At 33.5% G+C, this 14,662-nt stretch overlaps 3 protein-coding genes across 3 annotated transcripts; all 3 read right to left on the reverse strand.

Moving 5' to 3' along the window:
- Positions 1 to 3,199: 3,199 nt before the first annotated feature.
- On the reverse strand, positions 3,200 to 4,709 carry LOC123885675. Its single transcript, XM_045934975.1, has 5 exons — positions 4,672 to 4,709; positions 3,837 to 3,968; positions 3,650 to 3,738; positions 3,466 to 3,556; positions 3,200 to 3,347 (listed from the first exon to the last, which is right to left on the reverse strand). The coding sequence occupies exons 1-5, from the start codon at positions 4,687 to 4,689 to the stop codon at positions 3,216 to 3,218; spliced, it is 462 nt and encodes a 153-aa protein (XP_045790931.1). The 5' UTR covers positions 4,690 to 4,709; the 3' UTR covers positions 3,200 to 3,215.
- Positions 4,710 to 9,309: 4,600 nt separating this feature from the next.
- LOC123885942 (nuclear transcription factor Y subunit C-8-like) lies at positions 9,310 to 9,660 on the reverse strand. Its single transcript, XM_045935276.1, has one exon. It carries the CDS (start codon positions 9,658 to 9,660, stop codon positions 9,310 to 9,312), a length of 351 nt encoding a protein of 116 aa, XP_045791232.1.
- Positions 9,661 to 12,299: 2,639 nt separating this feature from the next.
- On the reverse strand, positions 12,300 to 14,312 carry LOC123885943. Its single transcript, XM_045935278.1, has 4 exons — positions 13,784 to 14,312; positions 13,496 to 13,636; positions 12,915 to 13,111; positions 12,300 to 12,761 (listed from the first exon to the last, which is right to left on the reverse strand). Exons 1-4 carry the CDS (start codon positions 14,310 to 14,312, stop codon positions 12,300 to 12,302), a joined length of 1,329 nt encoding a protein of 442 aa, XP_045791234.1.
- Between the last annotated feature and the right edge of the window lie 350 nt (positions 14,313 to 14,662).

The raw sequence follows: 14,662 nt of genomic DNA on the forward strand, positions 1-14,662 counted from the left end.
TGGTACATATAAACAATTTCAATGTATTGGTACATTATATCATTAAATTATTAGGTAAGTAACTATTTTTTCGAAAGAAATATTTTTGTTATAGTTAATTATCGTTTTGTATTATACTATAGTTTGTACATTATATCATTAAATTATCTTGAAGTAATAACCAAATACTATAGTTTTATACATTCTAAAAAAATAAAATTTCATATTTTTTGAATTCTTTAACACTCATGATAGTCATTATTTAATTTTTTTATGAAAAATGTAAAAAAATTAGTGTCATGCCTATAAAACATTTAACTTGTGTTTTTTCTTATGGAATTATCATCCGTAGAATATAATAATCGACAAATAATTTTTTAATTTATAAAATATTCGTTAATTTATTAATTAATCGAGCTAATGTACCGGTACATTAAATTTTTTGATATGTAACATAAAAGCTAAAAAAATTTGCCTTTAGGTGTCACAGTTTTACTTTTATTTACCATTCGTTTTACCTTTGACTGCTGTTTAATTTTTATGTTTTCAAATACCCCTTATGTTTTTTTTTTAAGGCTAAATTTATTAGAAACAAATTCCTCCCCTTCCTGCATCTCAGCAACAAACAAAGAGGAAAAAGATTAACCACCCAACTCCTAAACCCCAAACTGCAGCCTAAAACCTGCAGTTTGATACAATGGATGAAACGATTTTTCGGGCAATTCAGCAAGGGAAAAACAATTTCTTAGAAAACAGAAGTTGAGGTTAAAAAGAATGAAGAGACGATTTGTTATTAAGAAAGTCAGCGTTAGACGTGGATTTAAGTTTATTTTGACAATTTAAATTGTTTCATAAGTTATTAATTAAGCTGAAGTTAAACACAGTTTTTAATTGTTTCATAAGTTTCTTTTATTTTGACTTTTTAGTGAATAGATCAAAAGTTGGGAGGCAGTCATTAATTGAACGGAATTTAGATATATCGCATAATCCTTCCTCGTGTAAGGATGGTTTGATTTACTTCCATTTTATTTATTTATCATATAATCCTGATTATTTTTACAATGCTTATTTTAATTGATTTTGTGTTTTTTGGGACAACATTCGATTTAATCCCAATTTTATTTGTTTGATTTTTTTTTGGGTCATGTTAACTTCAATTGTTCAGCTCAACCTTCGAGTTCGTTTCAAGATGCTTACAGTGTTCATTATGATTTCTCCAACTTTAGAGTATTTCGATCAAGTGAAGTCCAAGGTATATTAAATGCTTATCAGTATCTGCTTTTTTACTTCATATGTTTATAAGTTTATTAATTTAAATGGTTACTCTTTGTTGATGCTATATACATTGAACAATTGCAGATTATATGGATATTGGTGATATGGATACAATGTGTCCGAAATGTGGTGCCATGATTTGGTATGAAGAAAGGGCTGAAAAGAGTTGTGGGATGTCTGATTTAAAGGTTTCCATATGTTGTAAAAAAGGGAAAGTGATAATTCCTTTTATGAGAGAACCACATCCTTTACTGAGGAATTTATATAATGGTGTCCATCCTAAGAGTTCTCATTTTCTCTCGAATATTAGATCATATAATAATATGTTTTCTTTCACATCACTTGGAGGTAAAATTCAAAGTAGTGGACCTGGACCACCACATTTTGTCATTGGTGGGCAAAATTATCATCGCATCGGAAGCTTAATTGCAGGTGATGGTCAGGGTCCAAAATTTGCTCAGTTGTATATATACGACACTGAAAATGAAATAGCCAACCGATTATCACACTTCAGGTTTCTACTAAACTTATTACTATATTTATTTGTTTCGTAAATTTTATTTTTAAAGCTTCTAATGTTTATTTATTTCTTATGTTTAGTTCCATGGATTCCAAAAAAGTACTTGACCCATTGTTGGTGAAAGAAATTTTGCGTGTCATTGATGAAGATAACAAGTTAGTCCAGGGTTTCCGAATGGTTAGGGATTATATTCAAGTAAATCAAAATGTATCTGTCAAGTTGCGTTTATTTCGTAATCGTCAACATGATCCTCGAATTTACAATGTACCTGATCTCGATGAAGTTGCATGTTTGGTTGTTGGTGATATTGGAGATGGTGAAGAAGGTAGGGATATTGTTGTAAGAGAAAGAGATGGTTACCTCCAAAGGTTGCACGAAACACATGCTAAATATATACCGCTCCAGTACCCTTTGCTTTTTCTGTTTGGTGAAGATCAATACCAAGAGAAAATTCCCCTTAATTCGTTAACCACTACACCAACTAAGAAAAAAAGAGTTCGTGTTTCTCTGCGTGCAAGCGGGTCTCGGAGAGCCTGGTCCTCATACTAACGATAATAATATATGACGGGTTCCACCTCAGCTTGCATTTATATTACATTCCTCGGATTCTAAATTGAATCCTCTTACATGGTAACTAATGACCATGAAGTCCTGATGTCCTTACTTACTTATAATTTCTAAATTGCTGTCCTACCCAAAATATAAGGAAAACCTTCCCGGGTACTTTAATTAATCATAATGTTCTTCACCTAATTGTGGTCTAATTGATTTTATTACATGTAAGGGAGGTCAGAATTGTGGAGTCTAATAGCTTAAAAATTTGTAACAATGCCTCAGATTGCATCGTGTCAAAGAAGCATGCATCGGTGCAAGGTAACTCAGATTTGTTAAAAAAATAAGTTCTGAGGCTATGCACCGGCTCATTCTATCTATGTATCGATGCAAGTTTCAGGTCTGGCGTGCTTGAGCCGGCTCAGCCAGGAGTTGTGTCGATGCAAAAACTCTCAGTTTTCATAAAAACACCCTGGAACTCATGCACCGGTTCATCACAGTATGCACCGGCTCAAAAGCTCAGGCGCACACATTTTCAAGCCCATGGAAGCGTTTGCATCGGCTCAAGCCCTGGTTGAACTGATTCAACCTCGAACAACCTGCATAATTCCAAACAGTCCAAGTTATCATGCAAAAGGGCAAAATTTTGGGAAATTAAGGTTTCTATTAAATCAAGGTTTAGGAACCTAGAGAACCCACCTGAAATTGAAGCTTTACCTTGCTACTAAGCTTCTGCTACAGCCACGAAAATTGCTTCCTTCAGATCCTACTCAAAACCCCCACTTTAAGTCACAACCGACAACAAAACAAAAAAAAATCACAATGCAAAAAAAAAAATGACAACACACAATGCAAAAAAAAAAAAACAGATGATAGATGAGTTACCCAATCAAGACTGAAGCGAATCTATTGAGAAGTCATCCGGGAGACTTGCTTCTACTCGTACATGTTTCAACTCGAGATTTTGAGGATGCAACACCCATTCACAAACAAATTGTCGACGAAAATGTAGAATTTCGTCCTACATTTATATATATAAATTACACATAAATATATATATATATATATATATATATATATATATATATATATATATATATATATATACCAATTAAGTTGACAAATCGTTAAAATTTTACCAATGTGAAATCAGGCATGGTTCTGTCACCCCATTTCCTGTCATCATCCCACATCTCCAAATACTTTAAAACATATATTCCATAGTCATGGCTACAAAATATGTACAATATGAATCGTGAATATAATTTCTTGCTAAAAAATTATAAAACCATAAATGAAGTAAAGTTTCTAGCATTTCCTTACATATTTTTTTGTTGCGGCAAGTCCTCGTAAACGAGCTCTAATGTTTGGCATTCATCCATGAAATGCAGCAAGTTCTCGAAGTTCCTCTTCTATAGATCCACATAATAAAAGGTGATCAACAATTACTTGTCATGCATTTGCTATCAATCAAAACAATCATCATTAATTTGTGAATAAAATTATTTATCATAAAAAGATCCAACTGCTTTTCCTCTTCATTTCTTTCACTATACAAAGAGTTTAGCACGAACAACTTCTTTTTGATCTTATCAAGTACATAACAAAACCAATGTTGGTCTTGTATGGTTGGGGCAAAGATCTAAAATACGAAAACCGAAATATTAACTAAGTTGCATAGAAAAATTAAGAGAACTGTTATATATACCGAAAGGATTTCTCACGAAATTATACCGAATAGTTTTCATTACTGCATATCATATTTTATTTTATTTTTAAAACATTTTAAGCAAGTCATATTGGATATATGCAACCGTTTGCCGCCCCACTTTTCTTTTCCCATTAATCCCAAAACCATGTGATAAAACATGGAAAAATCACATACGTTAATAATCTTATGTCACTAAGATATTTATCCAGAAACAAGAATAAATCAAGGAATAACCAAGAAATTGAGAAGAAAAAAATAAAGGTCTTCAACACAAATTGAATGCAAACAAAAATGAAAGAAAAAAAAAAGGTATTAGAAGGAACACATTCAACTTTTGCAAAGATTAAAAAAATTGATATCCTCAAAAAATTTAGTTGAATTCAAGAAGAAGAAGAAGAAATAATTTGTTCCATTTACAAGAAATTAATTTAGAGAAATCATATGAAACTGAAAGAAACATCAAATGAGAAGAGGATATAAAACAATAAAGTAAAAAAACTAACATAAAGCCATAACTCACAACTGAGAAACTGGTTGCCACGTAGTTCGGGAAACTTTCGGATGCTTTTTTCAGTACATTTAGCATTTCTCAAAAATTAAATGCCGCAAGGACAAAGTGAGAGTGTACACTTACCAAGTTGCAATGCCTCATGATTTTGATTGGATCATCATTTATCCTTAAATGGTTCGATACAAGATTAGTAAACGAGTGACAAGTCATGCATGGGTGTGAAGGATTGTGATGCAACTTAGGTAAATTTGCAATCACATCATCCTACAATAACAATTTTGGTGAATTATATATTTTGCAAAATTTACTACAACAATTATTAAATGTGCATGTATTCATAGTTTACTCACAGAAAATGCATGCGTAATTATGACACGCTTCATGTGATCTCTATTTTTCAAAATATCCCCCATCATTATTTGGGTGGCCGCAGACATTAGTTGAAGCATTAAACAAAACAATTGCTAAGAAACAAATAGTATTTAAATAATGGGAATCACATAGAACTAGGTGTCGATAATAACCAGACTGGAGAGCCACCCCCTTGGTTTCATGCATTCGAAAATATGACCACGCATTACTGCTTCATGTACTCGAACAAACACTCTAAATAAAAAATATGATTAAGGCTAATTAAAATTGTGATGAACAAAAATAAAATGATAACATACATGAAGTAGTTAAAAAAATTAAACTAATTACAAACTTACACATTCGCTCTGGATTGATATGTGCAAGGAAATAAATTAAACAATATTGTGGTCAAACAATATTTGTTGTTTTCTTAAAATAACGGTTGCATCAAAGTCGGTGTCAATATCATTCGTATGCATAACTTCAGACTGTCGAATGGCTTCAGCAACAACATAGAATTGTTGGTCTTCTTCGGTTGGAACCAAATCTTCAACCAACTAATCACATTAAACAAACTTGATTAGTGGAAAAAAAAATTATAAAAGCATACACATGCATTAATATACAATGTGAGTGCTAACCTTTGCATTTGCAAATATATTTTGCATTTCGTTACCGTGAAATGGAAGTGTTGTCCACTTATTAATACGTGGAAAACACTTTGTTGATATGTTACATAATTGTAGTTTCTCAACAACCCATATCTATATCAAAATAAAATAAAATATCACACACCAAATCATAAATAATTTATAAATTTATACAATTAAACCAACAAACTCAATTATCTATACCTGTAAAATGGCAGAACAACCTAAAAGAATCATTTCTTTACCTGAGTCTCCTCCACTTTGAGCATATTTGCCAGCAGCAGTGTTTATGCTTTCGACTAAATCTTCATACATCGCTTGACCCCAATTACACGTTTCAAGAAAATTTAGGTCGTCCAACAACTTAAATGGTACACTAGTGACATTCCTACTTTTCTTAGGAAAATATAATGCAAAGAAGGCAAAAAGTATATATACTCCTCAAAAATCTTCAATGTATTATTCTGTGTTAAGGACATTAAGTTTTTGTTGTATACTATCAATTGTAACATCCTCTCCATTAAACAATGATTTAACACGACAATCACTGTTATCGTTAAGAGGTACAGGTACAGTTGTTCCTACAATTTGTAATCCTAATGCAATACATACATCTGTCGGTGCAAATGCAACTGTCTTGCAACCTACTCTAAATCCATGACTAATAGAGTCTCATCTACTCAACAACTCTTCTAACAAAGGTTCACTAACCTTTATGTGGTCTGTCATATCAACGATCCATTTAAAAGGAGTTTGACGAAGTCGGTTCTTTTGCGCTTCGTTTAAGTTAGGATTATAATCGATCAACTTATTTAGATGGTTCAGTGTATTCTTTATCCTCATCTGAAATTAAATATTGATATGCATAAGGTAACAATAACAAATGGTTAACGAAACATTATACAATCATATTAACATGTATCATTCTTTAGCAGGATATGTAGTTAAGAAATTAAAATTCATGGTTCAGGTGCCTTTTTTTTTAAAAGCTAAAGATCTATTAATAGTAAAAGTACAAGAAGTACTTAAATATGTACAAGGGACCAATAAGCCCAAAATGGCCTAAAAAAAACGCCAAAACACAACAAAAGGGATACAACAATACATAGCACACCCAAACAAAAAACCAGAACAGAAAAATAGTGCAGAAATTCACGCCTCCCTGCCCAGCAAAAAAAAACGCATACACACTAGGAGAAATCTGTCAGAACCACACACAAGACTAGCTACCAGCCCCAACCACCGATAAGAGTTCTTGTCAACTTCAATAAATTCATGACCACTACTACCACAATCCACCGTCTTATTAGAACTGTCCATGAAATTTTTATTTTGAGTGCAAGTGTCACCACAAAACTGCATAAAAGAACACAATTAAATCAATCGTATCATAAGTTGCAAAAACAAAGTATTACAAGCAACGTAACACGTGACTACCCACACATTAACACGTGACTACCCACATTATTTTCCCTGTGTTTATCATGTTAATTTTCTCAACTGATCATAACATTACATTACAACACATAATTCCACAACTTAAACTAATAACATGAATTCAATTTTGTCTAAATAGAAACATAAGAGGGGCATATTCATGATTTCACCACCCAAAACTTGTGTCAACTTTTCAATTTTTGACAGAAACTTCTCCATTAACCAAGTGTTTCAAACAATTGCCCACATTTTAACACATGACTACTGTTTATTTTGTCTTGCTGTGATTATCATGTTATTTTTTTTCAACTCATAACATTACAACAAACATAATTCCACAACTTAACCTACAAATAATATGATTTCAGTTTTGTCTAAGTCTAGAATCATGAAATTAAGTTGATAAAATCAATATTAAACATATTCACGAATTAGAATCCCCAATTTATACCATAAATCATGCATATCAAATAACCATAAGGAAAAGGGAAATTAAAATCAGAATATTTTGAAGAATAAGGAGAAGAGCAGAATCAAAAGGAAGAATGAACTAACCTTGAATCGGATGAATGAGTTCAATGCAGTAACATCTCTGATTTCGTCGAAGAGAGGGGACAAATCTGTTAGGGTTTTGTCGCAGAGAGGGAGAAGGAATTTTGTAGAGAGGGAGAAGCTTGAGCTGAGATGGAGATGAAGATGGCGATGATAGAGCAACTTGCGTAGTAAGTAGGTTTCACGCGTTGGTTTTTGCAATGAGAAGGAAGTGAGGTTGCGCAGTGGAAATGAGAAGGAAAAAAAATGAAAATATAAAAACTGAAAAGCAGTTCACACGCAAATTGACCATTATACCCCTTTTGTGTTGTATTTTTGTTTGATTTTTGTGTCTCTATAACATTTCTTATTCAGAATTCAACATAAATGGGGGCATACAAATAAAAGAAAGGTTTCGACATATCTTTTATTTGATTTGTTGCTGATTTGAAGATGAACATGTTCCTTATTAGTACTACATCTTTGAGAAATATTTTTCAAACATAGATTTTAAATAGGACGCTACCTAAAAATAGAAATATAACATTTAATGATATAAAATATTTAATGTTTAAAGAGTACGTTGAATTCACAAACTTAACATTTAATGTTTAATACATTTATCTTCTTAACATGTTAACATTCTCCTTTAAATAAAGGGTAAATAGTGTTATACCCCCCTGCAAAATAGCAGAGTTTTGCGTTACCCCCCTGCAAAATATTTTTTGGAGATTACCCCCTGCAATGTCAAGATTCTTTACGTTACCCCCCTTGCTCAACAAGTGGGCATATGACATGGAAGAATCTTGACGTGGCATGACACATGGAAATTAATTTATTTTTTATTTATTTTTAATTGCCAACTCATTAATTAATGTGGGTTTTTAATTAAAAAAATGAAAAAAAAACTTAAAAGTTGTTATACTTTTATGAACTTACTTAAAAAAAAGTTTTTTTTTTTGACTAAAAGTTGTTATTATATATATAAAAAAAATTCTTATATATATATATATATATATATATATATATATAATAACTAATAATAGAGTAACCAAAATAAAAAAAAAAAAAACGAAGATGAAAAAAAAAATTAATAATAATAATAGTAACCAAAAAACTAATAATAATAATAATAATAATAATAATAATAATAATAATAACTAATAATAATAGAGTAACCAAAAAAAAAACTGCAATCACATAGTAACGCAAGAACAATCGCTTTGCCCTATCCCCAAATTGAAATTGAAAACGAAGAACAATCGCTGCATATGAACGGAACGAAAAAAAAAGTTTCTTTAAAAAAAAGTTTCTTTAAAAAAAAAGATTTCTTTAAAAAAAAAGTTACCGTAACAAAAAAAGTTTCTTTAAAAAAAAAGTTTTTTTCATTTTTTTTTTAATTAAAAAATAAATAATTACTGAGTTGGCAATTAAAAATAAATAAAAAATAAATTAATTTCCACGTGTCATGCCACGTCAAGATTCGTCCATGTCATATGCCCACTTGTTGAGCCAGGGGGGTAACGCAAAGAATCTTGACATTGCAGGGGGGTAATCTCAAAAAAATATTTTGCAGGGGGTAACGCAAAACTCGCCTATTTTGCAGGGGGGTATGACACTATTTACCCTTAAATAAAAACACTGTTTTACAACATCTTTGGGTTTTTAATAATTTTTTTTCCTTAGGACAATAAAAAAATACTAAATAAACATGATTTCCATACAGTGTTGAAATTTTATATTTGAATAACATTGCTCTTATTATTTTTATTAAGAAACTATTATTTTGTTAATCATCTTCATTTGCAGAAATTTCAGCTTTGTCATCCTCAATTTTAGTTTCCGAATCAATATCACCTAAAGTATCAACCACGTCATTGATTTCAATGCTTGTCCTTCCGGCTTCTTTCATTTTGAACATAGATCTCATTGTAATGTCCTTAATGAACAATTCACAAACTTTTGCCATGAAAACACAAGTTTGATTCGGAATTTTCACATCCGCCACCTCTTTCATGACCTTCTTAACTCTGGACGTACAAATATGAGACTTCAAATCAGCAGTCTCGCTAATTTTCTTGAATTGTTCTTCCCAAAATTTGTCGACCAGCTCAGCATTTTTCTTTTGATTTGGATCCATATTGTTGTCGTGAGCTACAAAATAATATATATTTTAACGCATTAGATATGAGCATTAAAAAGAGAAATAAAGATCAAACATATCACAAACAAGAATTAAAGAGGGAGAAATTGTGAAAAAGTTTTTGATTTCTCTTAGGACGATTGAAGTTTCTTGTTGGCAATAAAGAACTTACAATCAAACAACAAAAAATAGTAAAGGTATCATAAGTGAAATAGGAGTTATGAAAATATGTTTCATGCAATTTATTGACCTTAGTTTGAATGATATATTACCTGATTACGATAAAGAAACAAGACACTATTTGTATTGAAAAAAACTTAACAATGTGAAGATGTATGCAAGGGTGGCATGTATTTATAGTACAATTTTTGTTGACAGAAAATTTTAGGACATTTATTTAAAAAAAGTATAATAACTTCAATTTAAAAAACTTTGAATGAAATAAATCTTTGTAAAGTTTATTTTGATAAGTATATTTCTTATTACTTCTTCTACCAAATCATTTTATATTTTTAATTAATTTTTTTTCTTTGATAGAAAATATATAGATGATTTGGTCAAAAAATAATAGATATTTTTTTGACCAAGTATAATAGTAGATGTTATCAACCAAATTATACAAAAGTATATAATGTATATAATGTTAAAAGTATTCAAAGATATGATATTGAATATTTATCTATGTCAAGACATATTTATGACTTGTAATAAATAAATCAAAATTCAAATTTTACAAAGTGACATATTTAGGGACTAGTAACATTCAAATATTTTAACATATTGAAATTCCTGGCACACAGTGGACAGGTGTTGATCAAGGTGTATCAACACTTGTCTGTTGTAGACAGATGTTGTTACCGGTGCACCAACACTTGTCTATAAACAGAGCATAAAACATAAAACAATAAAAACAGCAAAGTAAACAACACACAAGAGTTGTTAACCCAGTTCAGCCTAAAGCCTACTCTGGGGGATACCAATCCAGGAATGAAGTCCACTATCAGTAGTATTACTTCGAAGCTAAACTCACCCGTTTACAACTTCTCACTTAATCACTACCCAATGACACTTCTACCTAGGAACTCCTAGATATGAGACCCCGTCCCAATTCCCACCTTAACAACACAGACAGCGTTGTTATAAACTTCAACAATTACAAACGGTGGAGACACACTCCTAAGAAACTAGGATTCACTCTTGCTTAAAAGCTTGCGAGCAAACCACACAACACAATAGAACAATCTCCGTACTTCAAAGCTTAGGAGAAGTTCATACTTACAACTCAATAAACTCAGGTCCTAAGCTTGCATCAATGAGATACAAGAAAGGCTCACAATTAACACTCTAAAATCCCTAAAAACACACGCTTTGTAAGACACGATTTTAGATACTTGAAATCATATGCTTGCCTTCGTATTTATAGTAGTAGAACGACTTGGGCTTCAAGACAAAATTAGGGCTTCTAGAATTGCGGCAGCAGCTGATATATTTTTGAACATAATAGTTCTATTTTTGAAACACAAAAATATATTTTCCAAAAATATAATTCCTTTAGAAAATATAACTAGGGTTCGGCTGCCTCCTGAAACACATTAAACACGTGCGCCTTCCTCTGTAAGAAACCTTGAAACAATTCTTCAATCAAATCTTCAAAAGATTGAGTAGAAATTAAAAACTGCTAGCTGGCGCGCACAGATACACAGACAGGTGTTGTTCCAAAGTGTACCAACATTTGTCACAACACTTGGGGTCAGCACATATGTCTCAACACTTGGCTAAAATATGTTTTTGCAAAATGTAGCCAACATACAAAAACCCAACAATCTCCCCCTTTGGCAAATTTTGGCTAAAACAATATTAGACCAGTATATAGAGAGATACAGTATTACCTTTCCTTCGAGTCAACATGATCACACAACTAGGAAAGAAAGTAACACATAATAAAACTACTTCCAAGAGAATTAAGTAGCATCAGAGGCAATGCAACAGCGGAATAAAACACAACTAGCCTCATGGAACAACACAAGGGAGAAATAAACTCCCATAATAGATACTAAGAAGTAGGAGAAATAAACTCCTAATAGCTTAAGCACATCCATTCATCATAAGAACATCAGGGAAAAATAAATTCCCATAAAACATCTGAGAAAAATAAATTCTCAGTCACAGTGGATAGTGGACTCATTAGTCAGGTGCCATAACACTTGGCACAACACTTGTCATCAAACACATTCAGGCGATCAAGAGATAATATCACTCACACTCCCCCTGAATTCATGCATACAAACATCAGATAAAGAAAGAAAGAATATTCACTACTCCCCCTCAACACATGCATATTACTCACACTCCCCTTCAATACGAGCATAGATCATTAGCGCAGAAACAGTCACCAGATGTGAGAACATCTGTCCACACACTTGTCACACACACACACTACTCCCCCTTTTTAGCCATAATTTTGACAAACAAGATGCATATCAAAACACAGAGTAGCAGACAATAGAAGTATCAGGGTGCAATTATTACAGACCATAATGCACACACAGGTGCTAGAAATCCAGGGCCTTGCCCATAAAAGGAACAAAAGAGAAATACCAAAAGTACATCAGAAAAAAATTAGAGAACATCAGAGATCATATAGAAGAACTTTCATCAGAGTCCTCCTCCAAATCCTCAGTGTCATCATCAGAGCCACTAGTTTCCTCACCTTCTTGTCCATCAGGCTCACCCTCAGCAGTCTCAGCAGCTTCATCAGCCTTGAGGGCCTCAATCACACGATCTATTTTCAGTTTTCTGGCCTCAAGTGCTCTGCTAGCCTCAGTCAAGTCTGTAATCATCTGCTTCCTTGAGAGTACCCCAGCTTGGACAGATGTGCCAACACCTGCTGCAACATTTGTCCCTTCAAGCAGCCTTTGCTCAATGGCCAACATCCCTTTCCTTTTACAAGGAACATCAGTGTTTCTCAAAATATCTGGATGTTGTTCAAGGATTATATTGCATAACAGAGTGGGAAGAGCAACTGGCTTCTCAACAGCATAGGTCAAAGCATGGCTTAAAGTTTCTTGAAAGAAATAGGACCCATAATCAAATTTTGCCTTGGTACCCACAACATAAATGAACTTTCCCAATTCTCTGGCCACATCACCTGAATGGGTTGTAGGCACCCAATTGCGTGCAGCAATCCTATTCAAGACAGCATAAAATGGAGAGAGAGAGGTTGCAGCCAATTTAGCCTTGCTTGGCCATACCTTTATCCTGCCACCTGTGAGGACCTTGCAGACCTCATTGTCTGTGACCTTTAGAGCAGCCACCTCATCAGAGTTTCTTTGCAGATATTGGTTAATCACAGTTGGTGAGAATTTGACACATGTTCCACGAACAAAAACTTGCCTATATTCAGGACTTGTTGGATCATTACAATTGTCAGCCACATTAATCAAGAATTCTTTGACAAGCCTGTCATAGCACTTGTCCAAACCACAGACAGTCTTCATTAAACCTGCATACTCAATATCTTCAACAACACTTTGGCATTCAAGAATATCTTCTTTTAGATTCCTTTCTAGAGCCAACCTCCTGTGATACACAAACTTCAACCTAGCAGACCCATTTTCCAGATGGAATGATACATTATCCAGAGGAGCATAGGGAACAGATTGAGGGACTTTCTTTCTTCCTATACTCTTCCTAGATGTGCTGCCAGATGCAGCAACATCTGTCTCTGGCTCAAACTCAGAGTCACTGGTTGGTGGAGCTTTCCTTTTTCTAGTCTCAGTTCTAGGAACCACCTTACTTACAGGTTTTGGAGGTCCATATAGGGGCTTTTTACCAGTAACTTTACCAGCCCTACTTTTAGTCCTTCTAACCACACTAGCCTCAGAGTTTGTAGGAACTGACTTATCACTAACAGTTGTTTCATTGACAATTATAACTTCAGGATTTTCATTAACATCCTTATCAGCAGCAATCTCTTTATCAGCAGACTTAGGTTGGGGACTCTCATCAGACTCAGAATAGTCCACAAGATTTTCCTGTGCCAAAGATGTGGTAACATCTGGCACAATATTTGGCGCAGCGCCAGGTGTTGCAACACTTGGCGCAACATGAGTCTCAGGACCTGTTTTCTTGAGAGACTCAGCAGCAACATCATCATTGGTCTCAGTAGAACCACCAATATTAGTATCAACAGCAATAGGGGAGTTAGGAAGACTTTTCCCCAAATCTTCAGACACAGTAGGGTTCTCTACATCTAGGGTTTCAACAGAATTGGGAACATCAAGGCCTAGATTAAGAGAATTCTTACCAGATGCGATAACATTATCCTCTGCAGGATTAACGACAGGAGCAGCAACATCACTCGATGGCAATGGATCAACATGTAGTTCAGACATTGTAAAAGTCCTCCTCGATTCAGATTCTGATTTCTTGCTCTTCTTCTTCGCTTTCTTAGTTGAAGTAGAGGGAGATGAAGAGTTGAAGCTTACACGCGGTGTCTTCTCCTTCTTCGAGGTCTTCTTCACCTTTTTCGCAGGACTTAAAGGTGGTATACTTGAGATAGGAATGGCGTTTACGACGATAGAATCTCCTCCCATTGTAGGCTGAGTAGCGTCGATCTTGATTGGAGTAGATTTTGCAGAGTTCGACATAGTACCGTTGGAATTGATGATGGTGAAATTAGGACGATGAGGGAAGAATGTGAGAGATGAAGTTTTGTTGGTATTCGGAAAGAATGAAGGAAGTTGAGCGGTTGAAGGCGTGCAGATGAAGTGGTTATGGAAATAAAATAAATTTTGTAATGATTTCCCTATGTAAGCGTGCAGAAAGTGTAGGAGGGAAGAGAAAATAACTGTTGTACACTCTCCATGCAATAACTGCTATTGATTTTCAAATAGGCAAATTCCTAATTTGCCCCTTAATTTTTCAAATTGACTTGCGTCCAAAGCCTTTGTAAAAATGTCTGCTAATTGTTCTTCAGATGCAATGTGCTCAAGTGTAA

Source organism: Trifolium pratense, linkage group LG5, assembly GCF_020283565.1.
Source record: "Trifolium pratense cultivar HEN17-A07 linkage group LG5, ARS_RC_1.1, whole genome shotgun sequence".
Classification (NCBI taxonomy): Eukaryota; Viridiplantae; Streptophyta; class Magnoliopsida; order Fabales; family Fabaceae; genus Trifolium; species Trifolium pratense.